The 22720-nt window shown below is 42.6% G+C and overlaps 1 protein-coding gene and 1 long non-coding RNA gene across 12 annotated transcripts in view; one reads left to right on the forward strand and one right to left on the reverse strand.

Annotated features, from left to right (window-relative positions):
* Nucleotides 1-8512: 8512 nt before the first annotated feature.
* On the forward strand, nt 8513-13333 carry LOC125465120 (uncharacterized). 3 transcript variants are annotated; one of them, XR_007250171.2, is made up of 4 exons: nt 9713-9859; nt 11143-11264; nt 11887-11964; nt 12902-13333. It is a non-coding gene; the product is annotated as an uncharacterized LOC125465120 (long non-coding RNA). The 3 variants fall into 3 exon arrangements; XR_007250172.2 differs by lacking the exon at nt 9713-9859 and adding an exon at nt 9916-10014; XR_007250170.2 differs by lacking the exons at nt 9713-9859; nt 11143-11264 and adding an exon at nt 8513-9217.
* A 3021-nt stretch (nt 13334-16354) lies between these two features.
* The window catches only part of nfyc (nuclear transcription factor Y, gamma), a 99352-nt gene continuing 92986 nt past the window's right edge, over nt 16355-22720 (reverse strand). For all 9 annotated transcript variants that reach the window (XM_048558288.2, XM_048558284.2, XM_048558287.2 and 6 more), the window contains one exon: nt 16355-22050. In XM_048558288.2, the coding sequence (XP_048414245.1) occupies nt 21931-22050 (120 nt within the window). In that variant the 3' untranslated portion in view covers nt 16355-21930. The remainder of the gene's footprint in view (nt 22051-22720) is intronic.

Here is a 22720-nt window from a genome sequence, read left to right on the forward strand (position 1 = left end):
TACCGTTGTTAGCAGAGAGCAGGGCTGGGGGGTAATCCAGGAGCATCTGTGGCTAGTTCACCCTCTGCCACGCTTTCCTGAAATAGGAAACAAATGTCGTGTCGTTCCGTGGGTGGAATTTCAGTGGAGACTGAGTCAACTTCAGTTTCTTTCTGTCCAAAGATGTACAAGTTAGGTAGTTCGGCTGGGCTAAATTGCCCATTGTGTCCAGAGATGTCTCAGTTAGGTGGATTACCATGGGAAATACAAGGATAGGGTAGGGGGGTGATCTTTGGATGGTCAGTGTGGACTCAGTAGGCTAAATGATAACAAAGTGTGAAGCTGGATGAACACAGCAGGCCAAGCAGCATCTCAGGAGCACAAAAGCTGATGTTTCGGGCCTAGACCCTTCATCATAGAGTTTCATCCACCATCCCGTCACAAATGATTTTTTTGATGACCTGAAGTCTCAATGATCCATATTGAGAATTATCAGTGAAGTGATCCAACTCATGAAGGAATTAATCATCTCTTTAGGCTAGTGCCAGCTCCTGAGTGCAGTCTGTGCAGTAAATTGATGCAAGAATGAAAGGCCTTAAGGAAGTTGTCATATTTGGAGATTCTTCTTCAATGTCTCTCAAATAAGAAGGGTGTTGGCACTGTTGCCGATTGTGTATGTAAGTACACTAATCTGCTCCTGTTCTGTTTTTAATCAAGACTTGAGGAAATCCATTACCTGCCAAAATGCTACCATCAGTCTGGCCCCACATTGACTCCGGGGCTAGACTAAAGACATGGTGAGGTATCATCAAGTATGGTTGTCATCATCTCTAGCAGTACAGAGCTGGTTTGGTGAATGCCATGGCTTATTCCTCAAAGTGAATTTTGTTAGTCAAAGTCATTTTATTTCTCTGTTGTTTATTAGTGATGTGCAGTTTCCCTCACTGCTGTCCAGTTGCTGGACTGGCATCAGGGTCCTTTACTCGATGTTCTCCAGCTACTTCTATCAGGTTTTCCGTTATCGCTGACCACGTTTTGTCCCTCTTCATCACTTGCCACTGTCTACAGAAAGCTACTTAGACATCAAGACACAAGGACTGATACAGAGGCTATTGGTACTGTTAATATTAATTACTTGCAAAGTATAAACAAAAATGTGGCGGTATTCAATGCTGTATTACTCTATGACACTATCTTAATTCTATCCTCAAGAATGACCCCGGTATTCTGGTTTCTTGCCATTTTCAACACACTATTTTGTTCTGATGCTAACATTTCTGTACTAGACCTGCTATAGCCTTCCAGCAAAGCCCAACATAAGTTGGAAAAGCAAAACTTCTAATCTCCCTCATTCTTGAATCTTCCCCTGACTTTCCATTCTGTTCTACTTGTTCCTCCACAGAATCAATATTGCACATCTTGTTTTATTAATGCAAATGTCAAGGAGAAATTCTGAGGATTGAGATTCGCTGCTTGATACCAGCCCACTGCAGAATTTATTGCCTTCACTATTTATAATTCAGTGTGGAGTCACTCCAATGAATTTCCTCACATCAAACATGGTGCAGGAGCATCCTCTGCTGGCTAGCTGAATATACACACAGAAAACAACCAGACCCTGAAACGATTTTTCTAACTGATTTTGCAGAAGAATGGATTTGTTGTCAGTGCTACTGTAAGGAGAGTCCTCACTGTCCATGGTTGTATGTGATGGCTTTATATTTTAATTTTATTTCATCCAGCCCTTGAAATGCATTAGAAAACCGCTGACTCAAAAGTCCACTTAGGCAGTCGGGGTACAGTGAAGGATGTGACAAGAGAAGGGGTATACACTGGCGAGAGGGCAGTCAGCAGGGCCGCCAGTGAGATGCTAAGGGTACAGCAATGTAATGTGGGCACACAGTGATGACACCAATAGTACCAGCATCCTGTTTAAATGTTGTTTGCAGACAACAACCCTGCTAGCACAAAGATAACATGGTGTGAAGCTGGATGAACGCAGGCCAAGCAGCATCAGAGGAGCAGGAAAGTTTGACGTTTGGGGTCGAGACCCTTCTTCAGAAATGGACAGAGATTTCTACTAGTAAAAAACTATAGCTTACAATTGTGTAAAATGCAATTGATTTAATCAATTACATCATCTTTCAATTAGATTAAGAAATTACTGAACACAAAATCAGATTTTATATCAGACATGTACAATTTTGTAGAGTTTAGCTATACCTGACTATTCATTCACAGGATTCATTCTGGTCCAGAATTGCCGGGGCGGGGGGTGCGTGATGATGCTGATTGGTGGTTGGAGTGAAGATTTGAATTGGCACAGTCATCACCAGCAAAAAGAGGACTGAGGAGGAAGCATTGCCAAGGGACAGTTAGCCTCCAACCATTATTTCAGTGTTTCCCTCTCTCTGTTCATGCTGTAACTGTACAAAATGCTAGTGCAGCCCCATTACAGGAAGGATGTGGAAGCATTGGAAAAGTTGCAGAAGAGATTTACCAGGATGTTGGATAATAAAATGTGAGGCTGGATGAACACAGCAGGCCAAGCAGCATCTCAGGAGCACAAAAGCTGACGTTTCGGGCCTAGACCCTTCGTCAGAGAGGGGGATGGGGAGAGGGAACTGGAATAAATAGGGAGAGAGGGGGAGGCAGACCGAAGATGGAGAGTAAAGAAGATAGGTGGAGAGAGTATAGGTGGGGAGGTAGGGAGGGGATAGGTCAGTCCAGGGAAGACGGACAGGTCAAGGAGGTGGGATGAGGTTAGTAGGTAGCTGGGGGTGCGGCTTGGGGTGGGAGGAAGGGATGGGTGAGAGGAAGAACCAGTTAGGGAGGCAGAGACAGGTTGGACTGGTTTTGGGATGCAGTGGGTGGGGGGGAAGAGCTGGGCTGGTTGTGTGGTGCAGTGGGGGGAGGGGACGAACTGGGCTGGTTTAGGGATGCAGTAGGGGAAGGGGAGATTTTGAAACTGGTGAAGTCCACATTGATACCATATGGCTGCATGGTTCCCAGGCGGAATATGAGTTGCTGTTCCTGCAACCTTCGGGTGGCATCATTGTGGCAGTGCAGGAGGCCCATGATGGACATGTCATCTAAAGAATGGGAGGGGGAGTGGAAATGGTTTGCGACTGGGAGGTGCAGTTGTTTGTTGCGAACTGAGCGGAGGTGTTCTGCAAAGCGGTCCCCAAGCCTCCGCTTGGTTTCCCCAATGTAGAGGAAGCCGCACCGGGTACAGTGGATGCAGTATACCACATTGGCAGATGTGCAGGTGAACCTCTGCTTAATGTGGAATGTCATCTTGGGGCCTGGGATAGGGGTGAGGGAGGAGGTGTGGGGACAAGTGTAGCATTTCCTGCGGTTGCAGGGGAAGGTGCCGGGTGTGGTGGGGTTGGAGGGCAGTGTGGAGCGAACAAGGGAGTCACGGAGAGAGTGGTCTCTCTGGAAAGCAGACAGGGGTGGGGATGGAAAAATGTCTTGGGTGGTGGGGTCGGATTGTAAATGGCGGAAGTGTCGGAGGATGATGCGTTGTATCCGGAGGTTGGTAGGGTGGTGTGTGAGAACGAGGGGGATCCTCTTAGGGCGGTTGTGGCGGGGGCGGGGTGTGAGGGATGTGTTGCGGGAAATACGGGAGACGCGGTCAAGGGCGTTCTCGATTTTCCGGAGGTTGGTAGGGTGGTAGACATTCCACTCCCGCACATCCCAGATGTCCAAGTTCTTTAAGGACCGCAACTTTCCCCCCACAGTGATCGAGAGATGCTGCTTGGCCTGCTGTGTTCATCCAGCCTCACATTTTATTATCTTGGAATTCTCCAGCATCTGCAGTTCCCATTATCTCTTTACCAGGATGTTGCCTGGTCTGGAGTGAAGGCCTTATGAAGAAAGGCTGAGGGACTTGGGTCTGTTCTCATTGGAGAGAAGAAGGCTAAGAGGAGATTTAATACAGACATACAAAATGATCAGAGGATTAGATAGGGTGGACAGCGAGGGTCTTTTTCCAAGGATGATGATGTCGGCTTGTACGAGGGGGCGTAGCTGCAAATTGAGGGGTGATAGATTGACAGATGTCAGGGCAGGTTCTTTACTCAGAGAGTGGTAAGTGCGTGGAATGCCCTGCCTGCCAATGTAGTTAACTCAGCCACATTAGGGGCATTTAAACAATCCTTGGATAAGCATATGGATGATGAAGGGATAGTGTGGGGGGAGGGGCTTAGATTAGTTCACACGTCGGTGCAACATTGAGGGCTGAAGGGCCTGTTCTGCACTGTATTGTTCTATGTTCTATAGACTGAATTCAGCAGATTAGAATATGAGAAAAACATATCTCTGATCAATGTCAGGATTTGACAAGTGAGATTCTGTACCATGAGAGTGAATGGGGAAGGAATTATATTTTGAGATTCTTTACAAAGGCAGAAAATAATGAGGTGTTTGGTTCATACTGACTTGGAGAAATGATCTATGATACACATAGGACTGTACATTGAGAAGCGCCATTGTTTGGCGTGTTGTCCAAATCCCTTTGGGACTGTCAGACACTTTAACCAATGGGTTACAGATGAATTTACCACAATGCTGGAACAGCCAATCAGTACAGACACAAGTTGGTACCAGGACAAACTGTCACAAAGTTATGAAGGTCCCAGTAACAGTAAGACTTTAACACTAACAATGCAGTTCTTAATCCTGCCCAATCCCCTTCATTGTTACAGTACTTCACAGAGTCTCTTGCAATATTTGTTTACGATGTTGTTCTCTTTTTCTCTCACTCTGGACAGTTAGTTGGCCTTTGCCTTTGCCATGTCGATCAATTCTTCATCTCCAGAAAGTCCAAGAGAGCGATCTGGTTTTCTGAAACTTTCTGCAGTTCTGGCCAATCTGGGAGAATCACTTAATGATTTGAAACATTGTCAACCTTTAGATTGCTTGCTAGTGTTTAGTTCTTTATCTACCATCAGGACCTGGAGCCTTTCAGTCTGGTTTTTGGTCAAAAATATGCATTCCTCTTTGTTTGGTTGCTAGGTGGTTGGGCATTTGTCTGTCCAGGATAACTGTTGACAAGATGAGCCCTTTCATGCTTTGCTAATGTCATTAGCACCTGGCTGTTGTGTTTGCTCTATGTCTAGTTTCTGGGTTTGCAATTAGCAGAACTTCACTAGGCCAATGTGTCCCACACACAGTAATTCTCGCTGTTTAGCCAAGTTGACAACTATTTGCATTTTAGCAGCCATGAGGCATGATGGGAAGATTTCCTCTTTTTGGAACCAAGAGAGCTCATGCGAATATAGTTCAAACCTAATTGTAGAAGCTTGGTTTTGGTCATTGACACAGAGGGAAGGCTACATGTTATTGTGAAAGCCATTGCATATAATGGTCAACAGTAGTTTCTGTGTACCAATCACTACACAGTTGGTAAGATAAGATGCTGCTTGGCCTGCTGTGTTCATCCAGCTCCAAACCTTGTTATCACAGCTGGTGAGTGATTTGGTTACATTTACAAATTGAGAGTCCAAAAAGGTATTGTGATAAGCTGTACAGAATTCATGAGACTCAAATGCATAGACATAAAAGAACCTGTGCTAAAATCTACAAAACCCTGCAATGAGAACATCAAAGGGGGGAGGGAGTTGTGATTATAACCCTGGGAGTTCCTTCTATCCTACAGCCCCCGCACATGTGTTTATGCATGACTCATAGTGAACATCATCCTCCCAGTTGGTGGGTTTAGTCTTGTCTTTTAACTCTTTTGTGTGTTGTACTGTTTGAGTAAATGCTTGGTGGGCACTCATTAATTGCATTTAGACTTGATCCAATTTTTTTGGTAGAGGTTTTATACCTCTCATATTCCTCAAAATATTTCCCAAGATATTTTCTTAATTTGTCACTACCATTTATGAGTCTCACTCACCTTCAATGGATATTGGTTAGTTCAATTAGGCCAATCCATGTGGGAATGTGAGGTTTGATACAAAAATGGTTTTCATTACATTTCAGATTAAATCCTCTTACTGGTATTTCTTGATTGAAATAATGACACAGTCTTCTCCCTCTCCTGCTGTATGAGACTCTCACAATGTCAGTCCTCAGATTCCTAGCTCCAAAGCGCAGTTTAAAGCACTACTTGTTTTAAACCACACAGAGCATGTTTGTTAAGATATATAGGCTACAGATTGTATGATGGAATGATCCATTTTTTCTGATTTAAATAAAGTGGTCCCTATCAGTGTACAGCTTCTACACCATATGGGAGAGGACCAGAATATCCCATCCGCATTCCTTTTCTTACTATGCTGATAGTTTCAACCACAGAAGGTCCTTAACCTCACTGTGTCACTCAGGATAATTGGGATTCCTAGTACCAAGTCCAGGGCTTCACCAAGAGTGTCCCTGCAGACCACACCTTGGTTCACTGCCTCCTTTGGCAGATAGAAATGCTGACATGTCTCCTTTCCTGGATCAGATGTTTGTTGTTGATCCAGGATAGGACTTTCTCCTGGCCAGCCTGTTTGAGGTCCTCCCTCAGTTGTTCAATCTTCCAGTTTCCATAAATACTGCACAGGTGCAATATTGCTGCCTGCTGTCATCCATGATTTTACCCTGGGTGGTCTGGCTGGTGATTTTTGCATGACCACCAAGTATGGTCACCAGGTTGTGGTTCTGTGACTGGTTCCCCGTCAATTGTCCTTCTGCCTCAAGTTGGTTGTCCTCATTTAATTCTTCCAAGGCTTGTTTAACCTGTTGGTTTAAGATCCTGAGTTTAGTATCCAAATTAAGGGTATTAACTGCTGATACTCCTGCCTCATATGCTGTGGCTAAATCATTAAGAAGTTCCCTTTTCTCATGCTTATTATGGGCTGTGGTTTAGCTGCATATTTTCTGGCCCCACATCCCATTAAGCCATGAGTTAGATGTGAGCGTAGTTTTTCATTGGGAAAGGTACCATTCCAGTAGCTGCATACCAGATAAGTCTATTATTATCAGCATTAATGCAAGATGGATATCAACAAACAAAATTTGTCCTGTGGGATTAATCCCCAGTCTATTATGTGGACCTGGAATGCGGTGGGACAAGCTGTGGAAGGGGGCTTTACTGCTCGTCTGGCTCTTTAATCTCATTTTATAAAAATCCTCCCAGGGCATTGCCGTCCTAATTCTAATCCTTTCTCTGGGCTATGCTTGGAATCCCACTGTCATGCACCCAGCACCCCTACTAATCAGCCATGATCTCTATGCCCATGCAACTGAGTGTGGAGCTCCCAGTTGGGTTTTCTGTTCACCACAAGGTGATCACATCTGAAATTAACCAATTTTGCAGGTTGGGCCCAGAGGATCCCTTTCACACACACTGCAGCATCAGGTAGGTTGTACCGTGGATTACTTTGGTTTCCTATCTACCAACACAACATAAAGCAATAATACTGTCAGATGACAGAAATGAAACTTCGTTATTACCTTGGAGTGTTTTCTCCAATACTCTTTCTTAAAAAGATCAACAGTAGTTCTTGTAAGAATCATTGTTCAAAATTTGACTCATAGTGGCATTACTCAATCATCAAATTGTCACCCATTTCTGACTCCCTTTTTACTCAACATATTTGATGGCTGGGAGTGTTGGGTTTCAGTGAAGGGTGACAATTGAGTCTGGGTTAATATGGATCGGGGGGTGCATTGAGTCAAGTGCCTAGTATATCTTTGGCACCATTGGCGATGGCCATCAGTGTCGGGGATAGGGAATTATTCTCCTCGGTCCGGGGGGGATATTCGATTATCGGTTTTGTGTTTTGCGCCTGTGGTGCTGGGGACCGGTTTGGATCGCAATGTGTAGATCAAAAGGCAATCGACATGAGACTTAAAAACAACTTAAGCTCAGCAGGTCAGGCAGTATCTGTGAAGGAATAAACAGAGTTAACGTTTCGGGTCCAGTGACCCTTCCTCAGAACTGATGGTGACTGGGAAAACGTCAATTTATATGCAAAAAATAGGGAGGTGGGTGGGGTAGGGAGTAAACAATAGGATAGAGCCCAAAGAGAAAGACAGTTGGACAGACAAAGGAGTTGCTAACGATCAGGCTAACGATGGTGAATAGTTGTTAATGGGGACTGTTATGACTAACAACAGGGGCTGTGTACTGGCAGGGAAACACCGGGAGTGACCGTGAAATTAAAGTGGGTGGGTAAAAAGAGAGATGGAAACGGAAATCCTGTCGGACAGAGGAGCAGAACCTCTTCAAGGTGGGCATGCCTGGCAGAGATGTAGCAGTGAGTTAAATACTAATAAAAACCTGCGGATGCTATAAATCAGAAACAAAAACAAAGTTGCTGGAAAAGTTCAGCAGATCTGGCAGCATCTGTGAGGGTTGCAGTGACATCCGAGAGTTGGGTGGGGGAGTGGATCAGCAGTGGTGACCTGGAGGTAACCGGGATTATCAAACTCTCGGTTGGTATTGGACAGCGTTGGCCACAGCAGGGTGTGAACGTGATGGGAGTTATTTTGAGGCGCATGAAGACTTCATTTGATTGATGTGGCACCGCCCCATTTTACCTGAATCCAACAAATGTTGAGACCGAGGGCCTAACATTGTCCATAATGGAGTGCGGTCCCGAAAACCTGGGGAACAAGGAATCAGGCTGGTGGACTTGAGGCATAATTTATTGCCCTGCTTCGTATTCTGAGGGAGAACTCTACGATTGAATTAAGCCCGATTCTGTTTTCACCTTGTGGCCATTTTTATTGCAGTTTGCGCAACTTCTATGATTTCCACCAGGGTACAGCCAGTAGATACGTGGGTGACAGCGTCTATACTGGCTCGATGCCTCTCACGTGCCGCCCTGTCATCAGGAGAGAAAACTCGGTGGAACGTGAAACCGAGGAATAGTAGTACATCCATGCGGTGCTGTTCTGTTGCAGATTTCCTCCATCAGGCTTCAGGGGTTTGATACATGCGCTCACGGATAGCCCTCCATTGACGGTGGCTGGCGATAAGAAACTTTCAGTTGATGCCGAACAGCGCCATGGATTCGTCCATGACCTGCCTAGTGAAGCGGCTACCCTGTTCAAATTCAGCCCGGTGGGGCAGGCCTTAACTTGTGAAAAGACCAGCTGCACTGAGATAACAAAGTGTGAGGCTGGATGAACACAACAGGCCAAGCAGCATCTCAGGAGCACAAAAGCTGACATTTCGGGCCCAGACCCTTCACCTTAGCTGTGTTTATGTGTGTGGACAACAACCCGTTTGGAAAAGGTATCAGTGATAACCAGTGATAATGGGAACCGCAGATGCTGGAGAATCCGAGATAACAAGGTGTGGAGCTGGATGAGCTTGCCTTGCAGTGTTCATCCAGCTCCACACTTTGTTATCAATGATAACCAGAACGTATTTGAATCCTTCTGGACAGGTAGGCAGGGATCTGATGTAGTCAAGCTGAAGGTTGATCCAGGAGCCCGCTGCTGGTCGAGTGTGACTTAAGATCGTTTGTACTGGTGTTCTGTGCAGCTATTAAGCAGTTATCAGTGTAATGTTTTAGGTCTTTTCAACATTAGGCCACCAGCACAAAGCTGTAATCCTTTCCTGGGTGATATCGACCCCTAGATGTCTCCGGATATAATGATATCGATAGATGATTTGATTACGGTCACTAAGTAGGTACTACGACCAGGCTTTCATTGATTATTGTTGTTGTAACTATCTGGGTATTTTCTTTGGAGGATGTGGTTCCAATCCGGGTCAGAACTCTGAGCTTAGATCCTCGCTGTTAGGCGGCTTGATGTCTCAGTGCATTACTGCCTCACAGCCCTAAGGACCCCGGTTTGGCTGTGTGGAATTTGCACAGTTTTCCCGTGTCTGTGTGGGTTTCCTCCGACCGTCCAAATACATGCAGATCAGGTGGGTTGGCTATGCTAAATTTTCCTGCAGTTTCTGGGCGCTAGGGTTGGGGGTGGGCATTGGGTCTGGATGGGATACTCTTCATACGCTCTGTGTAAACTCGATGGGCCAGCTGGCCTGTTTCTACAGTGCACGGCAATGGTTTGCTGGTTCAGGTTTGTCCTTGTCACCTCTCCCACCCCATTTGGTCCGTTTGTTCTAATGTTTCCCTCTGGGGAGGTTTTATGACGGTCTTTGACGTCCCTATAACTGGCTTTGGGCTTAATGGACATGCTGTTGGTTTGGATGTGTAGCATTGGTGATAGCCGTTCCGCCGTGAGCACCGCCGTACGCGAGTTCAGCAAGCTCTGTGAGCTGTTCGTTCATGTAACTGCGGAGCTTAAAGCTGTTTCCGTTATAGGGTTCCCCAGCGACCGGGGCTGCTTTGGGGAAGGGCGGAGGGGGTCTCTGTCGATGTTCCTTCACTGACCCCTCACTGTTTGGTGCTATCTCAAAGGCCCATTACAACCCTTTGGTTCTCTAGATTCTCTATCCTTTCGTAGCACTTTGTGTTTCCCGGTTGTAACAGTTTGACCTTTTTCTGTGTTAGAATTGTGCAGCAATGTCATCACTGCCTGCAGCTCCGTGCACTGCTGTTCGAGCCTATCAATATGGGTCTGGGCTGCTTTCCAATCTCTCACTGCCCTTTTCTTACTTGAATAGGCCTTTTCATACTGGGAAAGGAATTGGCCCGTGGGAATCAGGATTTCTTGCATTCTCCTGTCTTCCTCTTTAGCAACAAGTTTTTTTAACTTTCCTAATTCATCAGTTGTGGTTCCTAATCACACCTGGAGCAATCTAATTTTGAAAACTTTGCCTTAGAAATTCTCTAGGCTGTGGTTACTTTAGCCCTTGCCCCAATTCCTTATGCCTCTAGCAATTAGTCCCATATTAAAGAATCTTCATTCCAGAGCCAGCCTGGCTTACTACAGAATTCTGCCCACTTGGGTAATTTTTGAATGGGTCTTGTTTGAGAGCATCCTCCCCTTTCTGCCACTGGGACACTTTTCCCATTTTTATTTTCTTTGAGGTAGTGGAAGCAGTGGGGGATTGACAACTGCCAATGCCTCTAAGTCCCCACATACGAGGTAAAACACCTGTTTTCCTCTTTAGGCTGACTCCCTCTCAGGCCTTCTATTTCCCACAATCCCCTCCATACTTGTACTCTGCTCATTTCACCTTTCTGATCCAATATAGGTTGGTCCTGAAACATCGATCCCTCTTTCTCTCACTCTCGAATCCAGGTCCCCATGTGGGCTACTTGCCCTCTTTACAACCAGCTCTGGCCGAACATTGAAGACAGCAGGTGGTGTTGGTGGTTTACATTCGAAGGAGCTAATGGTAATTTCTTATCAAGACCACCCAGGTACGCTGCAGGTTGCCTGAGCCTTTTAGGGCCCATCACCACTATGTTTATCAATCAAAGGGACATAGAATCCCAACAATGTGCAAACAGGCCCTTTGGCCCAACATGTCCACACTGATCTTTGGAGCATCCCACCTAGACCCTTAACTTACCCAAGCTACACATCCCTGAACACTACAGGCAGTTTAGCATGGCCAGTCCACCTAAACTGCACATCTTTGGACTGTGGGAGGAAACTGGAGCACCTGGTCGAAACCGATGCAGATACTGGGAGAATGTGTAAAATCCACACAGACAGACAGTCAGATGAGGGTGGAATTGAACCCAGGTCCCTGGTGCTGTGATGCAGCAATGCTAACCACTGAGCCACCATGCTGCATAGGTTATAAATGAATTTGCCCTGGCATCGCACAATATCAGAACTGTCAAATCACCACACTCACAAGTTGGTACCATTGCAAACTCAAATTCATGAAGGAACAAGTAACAGCAAGACCTGAACACTGACAATAATGTTTCTAATCTTACCTGATCTTCTTAGTCATTTACAATACATCCTAGTGTCTCTTTGTAACATGAGTTATGTTCATGATGTCATTGTTCTCTTTTTCTCTCACCCCAGATGGTTAGTTGGTCTTTGTCTTTGCCACAATGGTTGCTGCTTCTTCATCTCCAGAAGGTTCAAGAGAGCAATCTGCAGGTAAGTCCTTTTTTTAAAGACCTTTTTGGATAGTTATTTGGAACTTTCTATAGTCCTGACCAATCAGGGAAACTCACTTAATAGTCTGAAACATTGTCAAACTTTGGATGGCTTGCTAATGTTAATTTGTTCACATTAACTAGCAGCAAAACGGCACAATGAACTCTCCTTAATATCGGTACATTTCAACAACAAAGGCCATCAGTTTAACTGGGACAAGGTAACCATAGTAGCCCAAGCCAAACATAGACATGCGCAGGAATTCCTAGAGGCATGGTTCTCCACTCGTAATGCAATCAACAAACGTATAGAATTGGACCCCATATACAAATCCATACAGACCAAAATAGGAAATGACACTACTCACCATAACAACCAGACAGTATAAATTCCAAGTGGAGTACTATAATGTCACTTCATTGGAGACTCCACTGATGATGCCACCTAACGTGGTTCCGAAATGTCTGAACGAGAACAAGTTAGCTCAGCGAGCAAGTCAACAACCTCAGGTTCATGTAGGTATTACATCATGTTTTGTCAGGCTCATTCCTGGTCCTTGGGTTTTCTCCCTCTTCAATATTAGCCATATCTCAGTTGCTGACACTTTTGCCGGTGAGTTCAAGTCTCACTGCAGGACTTGAACATAAAATCTAAGCTAACATTTCAGTACTGACAGATTTGCAGTCTTTTTGAATGAAATTTGAATCTGAGGCCCAGTCTGCTGAGGTGAATGGAAACAATCTCACAGGATTAACATAAATGATTCCACTATCCCAGTTTCCTGGTCCATATTTATCCCACAGTCAACATGTGGTCATGATCACACTGGTGTTTCAGTTTTCTTGCATGCAAATTCTTAGAATCACAGATGGCTAAGGTATAAAACAAGGTTACTTGATACATGTAAAATAACAACTCTCCTTGTTTCTCTCTACAGCCCTACAAGCCTTTCCTTTAAAGTCTAATTCCCCTTGAAAGCCTCAAATGAACAACATATTTTAGATCTGAACCACTCGCTGTGTGAAAGATTCTTCCTCATGTTTCCACTGTTTCCTTTGATCACCTTAAATTTGTCTCTGGTTCCTAATGGGAACAATTTCTCCCTATCTATTATGTCTAGACATTGATTTTAAACAACTTACTCAAATCTTTTCTCTAGGGAAAACATTTCCTAATTTTTGCAATCTAACTTCACAACTGAAGTTCCTCAATCCCTGGAGCCGTTCTTGTGAACCTTTTCTGCACCTTCTCTCACGTTTTCATAGACTTCTTAAAATGCAGCCACCATGACCACCTGAGGCTATACTGATATTCCATACAAGTTTAATACCACTTCAACGTGCTTGTACTCTGTGCCTCTTTGTGGATTGAAAAGGATTTTGATTTTCATTTCCAATAAATCACAATTTAATGTGTGTTGTGGTTTTTCTGCTCTTTACTAGAAATCCGATGACTTTGAAGCAAACAGCCAAGTAAAGCTCAGTATCAGCAGTGTGTAGTATCTACAAGAAGCAGTGCAGAAATTCAAAGCCACCACTAATGAGAAGGAAAAATTCAGCAGATACATGGGAATGTCACCCCTTGCAATTTCCCCTCCAAGTCAGTCACTATCCTGAAATATATCACCTTTCACTCACTATTATGCACTCAATATCCTGGAACTCCCTCCCTAACAACACTGTGGTTTATCCTTTGGCCCACGGATTACAGCAGTTCAAGAAGCCATTTTAATAAAATGCATGATTCTAAAGAGCATGCAGGAACAGAGGAATCTGGGTGCGGATGTACATGGATCATTGAAGGTGACAGGACAAGTGGAGAGAGCAGTTAATAGGGCATTTTGAGATCATGAAATAAGTGGTATTGATGCTCTTCAAGAGATCCAAGGTGGATAAATTCCCAGGACGCACTGGTATCTATCCCAGCTTACTCAGGCAAGGGAGATTTCTGGGGCCTTGACCAAGATCTTTGATTCCTTTCTAGTAAGTGGAGAGGTCCTGGAGGACTGGCAAGTAACTAATGTTGCTTCTTTGTTCAAGGAGGGAAATAGGGATAAATCCAGGGAACTATACAGTGGTGATTCTCACATCAGCTCTTGGAGAGACTTCTTAGGGATAGGATTTATGCACATTTGAAAAAAAAAAATGGCCTAATTAGGGATAGTCAGCATAGCTTTGTGCAGAGCAGGTCATGTCTTACTAACTATTGAATTTTGAGGTGATCGATGAGAGTGGAGCAGTGGATGTTGTTTACATGGAGTTTAGTAAGGTTTTCACCAAGGTCTCTCAAGATACGCTCAATCAGAAGATTAAGATGCATGTAATCCATGCTGACTTGGCCACATGTATTCATAATTTGCTTACTGATAGAAGACAGAGGGTAATGGTGTTTTTAAGGCTGGAGGTCTATGACATGGTGTTCCGCAGGGATCTCTGTGGTTTGTGATTATATATGAATGACTTAGATGAAAATGTAAATGATGGGTTAGTAAGTTTGCAGACAATACAAAGATCAGTGAAGTTGTGAATAAGATAGAAGCTGGTCACAGGATTTAGATCATTTGTAGGAAAGGGTGGAGAAATGGCAGCTGGAGTTTAGTCTGGGTAAGTGCTGCATTTTGGGAGATCAAATGTTAAGGGAAATTATACAGTTAATGGCAGGACTCTGAACAGCACTGATGTGCAAACTGATCTTCGGGTTCAAGTTCATAGCTCCCTGAAAGCAGCCATGCAAGTAGATAGGGTGGTAAAGGTGGCATATGGCATGTTTACCTTTATTGGTCAGGGAGTTGAGTACAAAATGATGTCATGTTGCAGCTTTAAAAGACTTTGCTTAAGTCACACAGTATTGTGTTCAATTCTGGTCTGGATTAAGAGGGTATGATCTATAAGGAGGGACTAGAAAGACTCTGTTTTCTTTTGAGCAGTAGAAGCTGAGGGGAGACTTGATGGAAGTCTATAAAATTAAGATGCAGAAGTAGGGTGGATGGTGAGAATCTTTTTCCCCCCACAGTTGACATGTCTGATACTAGGGAGCATGCATTTAAGCTGAGGGGGAAAAAAGTCAAAGACGACGTGAGGAACAAGTGTTTTTTTTTTACACAGTGGTAGGAGTCTGGAATGTACTGCCAGGGGTGGTGGTTAAAGCAGATACGATAAAGGTCATTTAAGGGACTTTTAGATAAGCACACAAATATGCAAGGAATGAACGGATACGGATCAAGGGTAACAGAAAGGATTAGTGTCATTTGGTGTCATATTCAGCACAACATCATGGGCTGAAGGGCCTGTTCCTGTGCTGTACTGTTCTATGTCCTATGCAACAAAGCATACAATGTCCTGAGTTTTCTAATAAGAAGCAAAAAGTTCCAGAAAGTTCAACATTCAGATTTTTAATACTAGAATTTACATTCCCAATAATGTGATAATAGTTGTTAACCAATGCTAGCAATTATATTCCAAAACATTAGCATTTGAGTAATATAATACTAATTGCTGGTGGGCTTTCATCTCACATTCCAGAGAATGAAAATCTTCATAATCAGATAACATCTTTTCCTGTGAATACACGCCTATCTGTATTGTCACTTTGTAATGATGTAGCACCAAGCAGCTTGAACTCTTGTATGCATGTATAACTCTGTACATAGTAAAATAAATTCTTCTCCATCATTTAATAGTCCAGGAAAGTAAAATATTACCTACTGTTTGAAGTCAAGGGCAAAAGAAATTACAAAGGTGAAATGTCTAGCTTTCATAATTGAAGACCCGATGTCTTGCCAAAGTTTCAAAGCCTGTATCAGTAAGTGAGCGATAAAAGGTGGCAAATCCTTCAGCTGAATATTTTTGTTTTGTATCTCCAAACCTCCTGTGGTACTCAATTCTTTGCAATAAGTAATATACTCCTACTCAGCTGTTCTCAGGTGAACCCACAATTTAGGGAAATGTAACACTTGGGGATCCAACCATGAGCCCTTGTCAATACATTACATAATGAACCCCTCTACTAGAATGTGGCTCAGGCTATAAACCAAAAGGAGAAACCTATTTAAAGGACAACCCTCTGTCTTAATAGTGCTTTTCCCAATATTAGGTCGTCTTGATTGCTGAAGCATTTTATATTATAGCCAATGAAGTAATTTTGAAATGTAGTCACTGTTGTAATATAGAAAAACAAAGCAGCTAACCCGTGCACAAGTTTCCATAAACAGCAACAAAAAAAGTGTGAAATAGCTGAAGTCATGTACCACAGCTAAGTGGAGTGTAACTATTTTTGGTTTGCTCTTATCTTGGAGACAAGATAGATCAAAAACTCATGTGAAGTCCAGATTTCTTTGCCCAATCCACTATCACATTCTACCAGTCCTTAAATCAAAGCTCAACAATAGTGCTATAACAAAAGTTTTTTATTTCTAAAGGCATATAAAGTAAAAATGTGCTAATACCAAAGATTCCAGATATCAGAAAATTATTAAGACAGCTTGAAGCAACAACAGATGCACTCAGTGTTTCACACAATAGTGCAATTACTCAGAGGGAGAGTGAGAAACTGTAACATAGGGTACACATATAATTAGAATGTTCTCATCACCCTGGAAAAGGCATAAAAACACATCAGAGAGAAGCAGTTTCATCCCCAGGTCCTCAACCCTGACTGGGGAGTTACAATTTGCCGAGTAACTCTTCCTTAGCACTTTTTTTGAAACTAGGACGGATATGGAAGCTCGCGATTGGCTCTTGTACAGACACTGGGCCATCCCAACACAGAGGAAAAGCAGATATGGGATGTGCATTGAATGAGATTACCATTGGAAAGGAAGTGCTGTTGTCTGATTAAATATCAGGTGAGGCAGGGGGGGAGCTGCTGAGCACAAGTGTGGACTGAAAACCATGGCTAGAGGAGAAAGGTGTACAATGGGGATACTTAGTGAATATCAAACAAGGACATAAGATTTGAAGAGAGTCATTGCTAGAAGGGGAGATGTGGGTTTTAAATGGGAACCATTGGAGACATGGATGAAATCAAATAAACATTATTTTTAATGCACACACCAAGTCAAATACTCCTTAAGTAAACTGTGGTTTATAAAACTGAAATGAAGCACACAAAATTAATCAGCTTTTCTAAACATTGCAATGTCCAGTACATGATCTTCTCACCATCACACACTCACTTCAGGTTTTATCAATTTATTCACAGGAGAGGACCATTGCTAATAAACTGGTCACCAACAATAATCAAGTGGCAGGGGCCTATGCTGATGCTCCTCTCACCTCCAAGTGTCTTCCATCACTGCTGGGGAATACTGCAGCATAATTATCCTCTATCTCAAATCTAGATGTGGCATGTTTGACTGTATCATGTATATGTAGTATTGCCAAGATCACTTAATTCAGCACACTGAAGTGAACTGAGAGCATGTCTAGTTTGTATCCATCACCTGTGTGGTTCTGTAATCAGGTTGGGCACAATTTAGTTGCTGTTCAATGGAACTTAGTTGTTTTTGATAAATTTACACATGATAGGAAATGAAGAAATTAGGTAAGCAAACAGTTAAGATCAGAATTGGTCTGTTGCCACAAGAATCTCAGGATTGTCAATGTGATTTTGAGCTACAAACAGATCTGGCAAGGAGCTATCCAATCACGAAGGAAGAAAATAGGAGTTTGTATTGGGGATTTGAAAAGCATAATAGTAAACAAACACTGTTTGGCAACAGTCAAATATATTTTCAGCAACAAAATGAAGGAAATCTAGTTTCAGAAACTTGTAAAACATCAGGTTCCGGTATCATTTTAGAACACTTCCAATCTGATCCCCAACAAAAATGCTGAATCCTGCTGGGATAAAATTTCAACACTGCAACTGCCCTCAAGTATCTGGCAAATGGAGTCAATCTTTACATATGGCTTAAGATAGGAATCAGTGGTAAGCATTTTATTTAGAAATCACAACACCAGGTTATAGTCCAACAGGTTTATTTCAAATCACAATCTTTCAAAGTACTGCCCCTTTATCAAGCTCATTTAATCAGATTATAGGTCACTTCACTGGTTATTCAGCTGTTGACAGTTTACTCACACCGGCTAACACTTAAGATCACCAGCAGGGACTTCTTATTTGACATTCCACTCACACAATTTGTATGATTTTTTTTCTCCTTGTCTCTAAATTCTGTGTCTGTGTGCTTCTCTTTCACTTCATCTGATGAAGGGGCTACGCTCTGAAAGCTTGTGATTTCAAATACATCTGTTTGACTATAACCTGGTGCCGTGTGACTTCTGACTTCATCCACCCCAATCCAACACTGGCGCATCCACATCACGGCTTTTTATTGGGGCGGCAGCTAGGGAGGGGAGGGGCGTGGGGGAGGCATTATGAACAAATCCAATCTCATCCTGACCCAGAAGTCACATTCATTGCACTTTCAAACAGAGCTTCACCAATGACAACTAAAAGCGGTTTCTCCGTGTAATACAGGGTGCCCAGACAAATGAAGGGCTCAAGAAGTGAAGCACGCAGGCAGAGGATTCGTGCAGGTCAGGTATGGTCCTCTCCATGTATTTAGCTATTAGATCCACAGTGTGATCTCAGCCTAACTTTACATCCAAACCTTCATCTTGACAAACTCATTAGAACAAAGTTTCAATTTCAAAAGAACTAAATTCCTTCAGGTGCAGTCAAGGAGGAATAGCACAAACTAGCTGACGTGCATAAAGAATAATTTATGACACCTGGGAAATGTTGCGCCCAGTCCCAATGCAAGCACAGCTAAGTCTAATTTGAAGAAAACCTGCTATTGCTCTGTCTTGTGTTACTATTACTTAGATTTGCTTTAATCATTCTTCAAGGCTATCCTGAGTAATGCTCAGAATTTATGATCTGTTCCATGTCCAAGAAACAGGTTCCAAAAGCAGAAAGCCAGTAGTCAGAACACAGATTTAAGGTACTGGGCAAGAGATCTTGAAGGAACAGGAGAAATATACATCTGGAAGTACTGTCTCAAAGAGTGTTAAAAGCAGATTCAATAACATTTTCAGAAGGATATTAGAAAAATATTTGAACTGAAAAACATTTGCAGCACTTTATGGAAAATGTGATTAAATTAGATAGCTCTTTCATAGAGCAGGCACAAACATGATGGGCTTAATGGACTGATTCCAGTAATGCATTATTCACTGTGGAACTAGCAGGATTAAAACAAATTGAAATTAAGCCTGACCTGGTAAGGATGAATAGAAAACAGACTTTTTTTTAAACAATACATAAGGATTCTTGAAAGCCTTCATTCTTTCAAAACTGAAATTTTTCTGTTCGTTCAAAGTCAACATTTGTGTCAGTGCTGACCAATCCACAGCCAGGATCACGGGAACAAATTACTCCCCATTAATTAACACAAAATGATCTACATTTATTAAAATACAGAATGACTCAGGGTTTTGAGATGCGCTCTATACAGCACTCATAACAGGCCTGTTCATCCCATTTGAAAATACAGAAACTCAATTGTAAGTTCAAGCTGTATATAGGATGCTACTCTATTCAGATTAGCAACAATGGAAACCATGGAAGTTATAAAAGTCTAGTAAATCAAACTGCTTGAACAGTGAAGAAACTGACTAAGTAATACTGACAGTCTATACAGAGGAAAAAAAAACGATAGTCCATGAATGGTGTAAAATTAGTCAGGGATTTCAAAAAGGCCTCCCAGGTTCAATGAAGTTCAGTACTAAATTAGGTCTAAACTGTTTAACAGTACTGCAGGAAAAGGCAACCCACGACCAACTTCCCAGGTAAGTGTAGCTCAGCAATAAAAGTCAGCTCCATCAGGGCTGTCCATGCTAGGTGAACAAATACTATCGTACATATCAGTAGCAATTAGCAATATTCAACTACATAGTTGAAGTAGCTGAGATCATGTTGAGTACAATACTATACAGAATATTTCTTCATCAGATTTTAGATGACCAAACACATGGGCAAGATACCAAAGTGTTGGAAGCAGAGCACAAAAATTCCCAGGAGTCAATCCTAGTGTCAATGTTCTCAGATACAAGGAATGATGGAGAAACTGGGGCTGTTTAGCCTCCAGCAAAGGAGCACATGTATCATAGTATAGCAAGCATAGAAAGCCGAATTCACAAGGTCAAATCAGTTTCAAATTCACAAAATGGCAACCGGGGGTGGGGGGTAGGATTGAAGCCAGATGATTATCATACAGGTATCAACACAGCTTCTTTGCAGAGAAGTGGAAACAACACCTTGGAAATTTTCAAGAAGTATAGATGCCGCACTAGGGAAACTGAGGATTTTTCGGAGATAGGGTTAAGGGTAGGATAGTCCCGACCCCAAAACGTCAACTCTCCTGCTCCTCTGATGCTGCCAAATCTGCTGTGTTCCTCCACCTCCACAGTGTATTGAAACTGAGGACTGCTGCATGGATGGAAGGGCCTCACTCATCCATATCGATTTTGTGATACGTACCAGGAAAAAGGAAGACACCAGGATAATAACATTTCAAAAGCTGCCAAGAGCATGCCGGATCATCAGTGCTGTACCCCACCTCCAGTACTGTAAAGAAAATGCCCAATGTCCTTTCTGGAGCCACATTGCACTTTGAGAGCCAACAAAAGGAGATTGGGAGTGGAGCAGGAGCAGCTTGTAACTGGATTGGAACAAGTATCCATCAAGTATCAGCTATGTTGAAATACCTGACCAATTACCTCATCTTCATGACCCTGTGCAGCTCACTCATGGTTATTACACAGTTAGATCCAAGTAAAGAGATGGTTATTGTAAACACCAACATCCTAAACTCCACTGAACTGTCAGCATTTTGAAAACATTAAACAGATTTCCTAAATAAGTAAAACAATTAGATGGAAGGACAACTAGAGGTGAAAAACAAATGCTAATATAGCCAGTAATGTACATATCTCATTAAATATTTAAAGTTTAATCCCATTTTTGCAACAGCTATAGGAGACTGTAGTTGTTGGGTTGGAGAGCACAGTTTACAAACACTGTTCAATGTTTCATCAGCATTCTCTAAGAAGTCTCTTTTTACTCCTCTCTGGAGACGACTGGTCCCTGATTTACACAGCACTCTCAAAGTTAGTCTCGATTTTTAAATTTTCATCCTGGTTTCAAATCCACCCAAGCAGTCATTCCTTCTTATTGCTGTAACCTCAAGCTGACAACCTTCCAAGGAATGTGCACTCATCTAATTTGAATTTCTTCAGCACCATCAATTTAAAATCACTGGCCCACTGGTGTCTGTGCCTTCAGTTGTTTAGCCCCTAGTCCATGAATATGCTCCCTGCGACTCTGACTGCACCTCACTTTCCACTATTAACCTTTGGTCATATTTTCTATTGTAACACTCCGATGGAATTCCACTGTTAAAAGCCCAATATAAATACATATTTTCATCGATGTGGAACTGTCCCTGATAATGTTTCATTATGAGCATCTCTCAATGATCAGTTCTCAATTTTGACCAATTTACATAAACGGGTCTTGATTCAGCGTTCACTGGTTTATAAACCGGTTACAGAGGAATTGTGCAGCAGACTTTCTGGTATGTGAACCAAGGAACACAACTTACAGATTTACCTCCATATAACTCTGATTTGCTGCATTATGTTTTTTTAGGAAAAAGCTGATTAACCTTGGTGAAAAACAACACTGTACAAATGAATAAAACAACAGCAATATGATCAATGATGGTACAGGGTGATCAGAACAGGTAGGAACCCTCCTTCTTACCTGTCCTCACACGGGTTTACAAAGCATTACTCGGAAGGAGTTTATTGCAATTTACTTATGTACAATTATTTTTACTTAGCACAACGCAACGGAAAAAGAAAAATGTCAAAGAGTCATTTTCCATCCTGGTTATTTAGTGACTTTACTATTTATACAATGGCTTCTGTGGCAGTTGATTTCAGCTGTACAATCTTTGCACTATTCCCCTGTAACCTGAGTCGGCTGCCCATCTGTAGTTTGATTTGTGGACTGGATGAACATAGGCTGGGTGATGTCCTGTCCTGCTGGCATGGTAACCTGTTGAATCTGGTACAGTTGCTGCAGGGAACAAAACAAAAATATGATACGTGAGCATAAACTGAACTATAACTTCACACAACAGACAAATAAAGACATGATTTCTAAGTTGTCCAGGTGCAGGGAATCTCAAAGCAAGCCAACGCTTACTGGCATGTTCCATATGAACATCCTTTAATCTCAACATCACAAGAAGCAAAGTAAAATAGACACGAGCATTGGAACTGAAAATGGGGTTCAGGTACGCTTGACAAAGCAGTGACGAATGTGCAGTCATTTTCTGACAGCAGAAAAGGTGGTGTTAAAGTTCGGTGCAAGTGGGCAGGGGTACAGTTATTGAATAAGCATTCCCCCATTACCACTGGTGGCACCTCAATATATCAGAAACTGTGAATGTGTCAAGCTACAAGGCGGAAAAATCACTAAAATAGTGAAGTACGGCTAGAAGGTGAAATATTGAAGAAGTAAACTTCCACGGTACAGGATGACACTGGAGCTTGGACAAGCACAAAATGGTGTGAGGATGTGACTGTGTTGTTTTTGAATAAGTTGAAGTTTGTGGTGAAAAAGATTCAGTGGACTAAAGAGAAACGATAATGCATTTTCACAATCTTACAAAATCCCAAAATGCGTGAAGTTGGTTCTGCAACATCTACTATTAAATGCAGTAATGTTATTGGTGAAAGATGTA

Source organism: Stegostoma tigrinum, chromosome 24 (genome assembly GCF_030684315.1).
Source record: "Stegostoma tigrinum isolate sSteTig4 chromosome 24, sSteTig4.hap1, whole genome shotgun sequence".
NCBI lineage: Eukaryota > Metazoa > Chordata > Chondrichthyes > Orectolobiformes > Stegostomatidae > Stegostoma > Stegostoma tigrinum.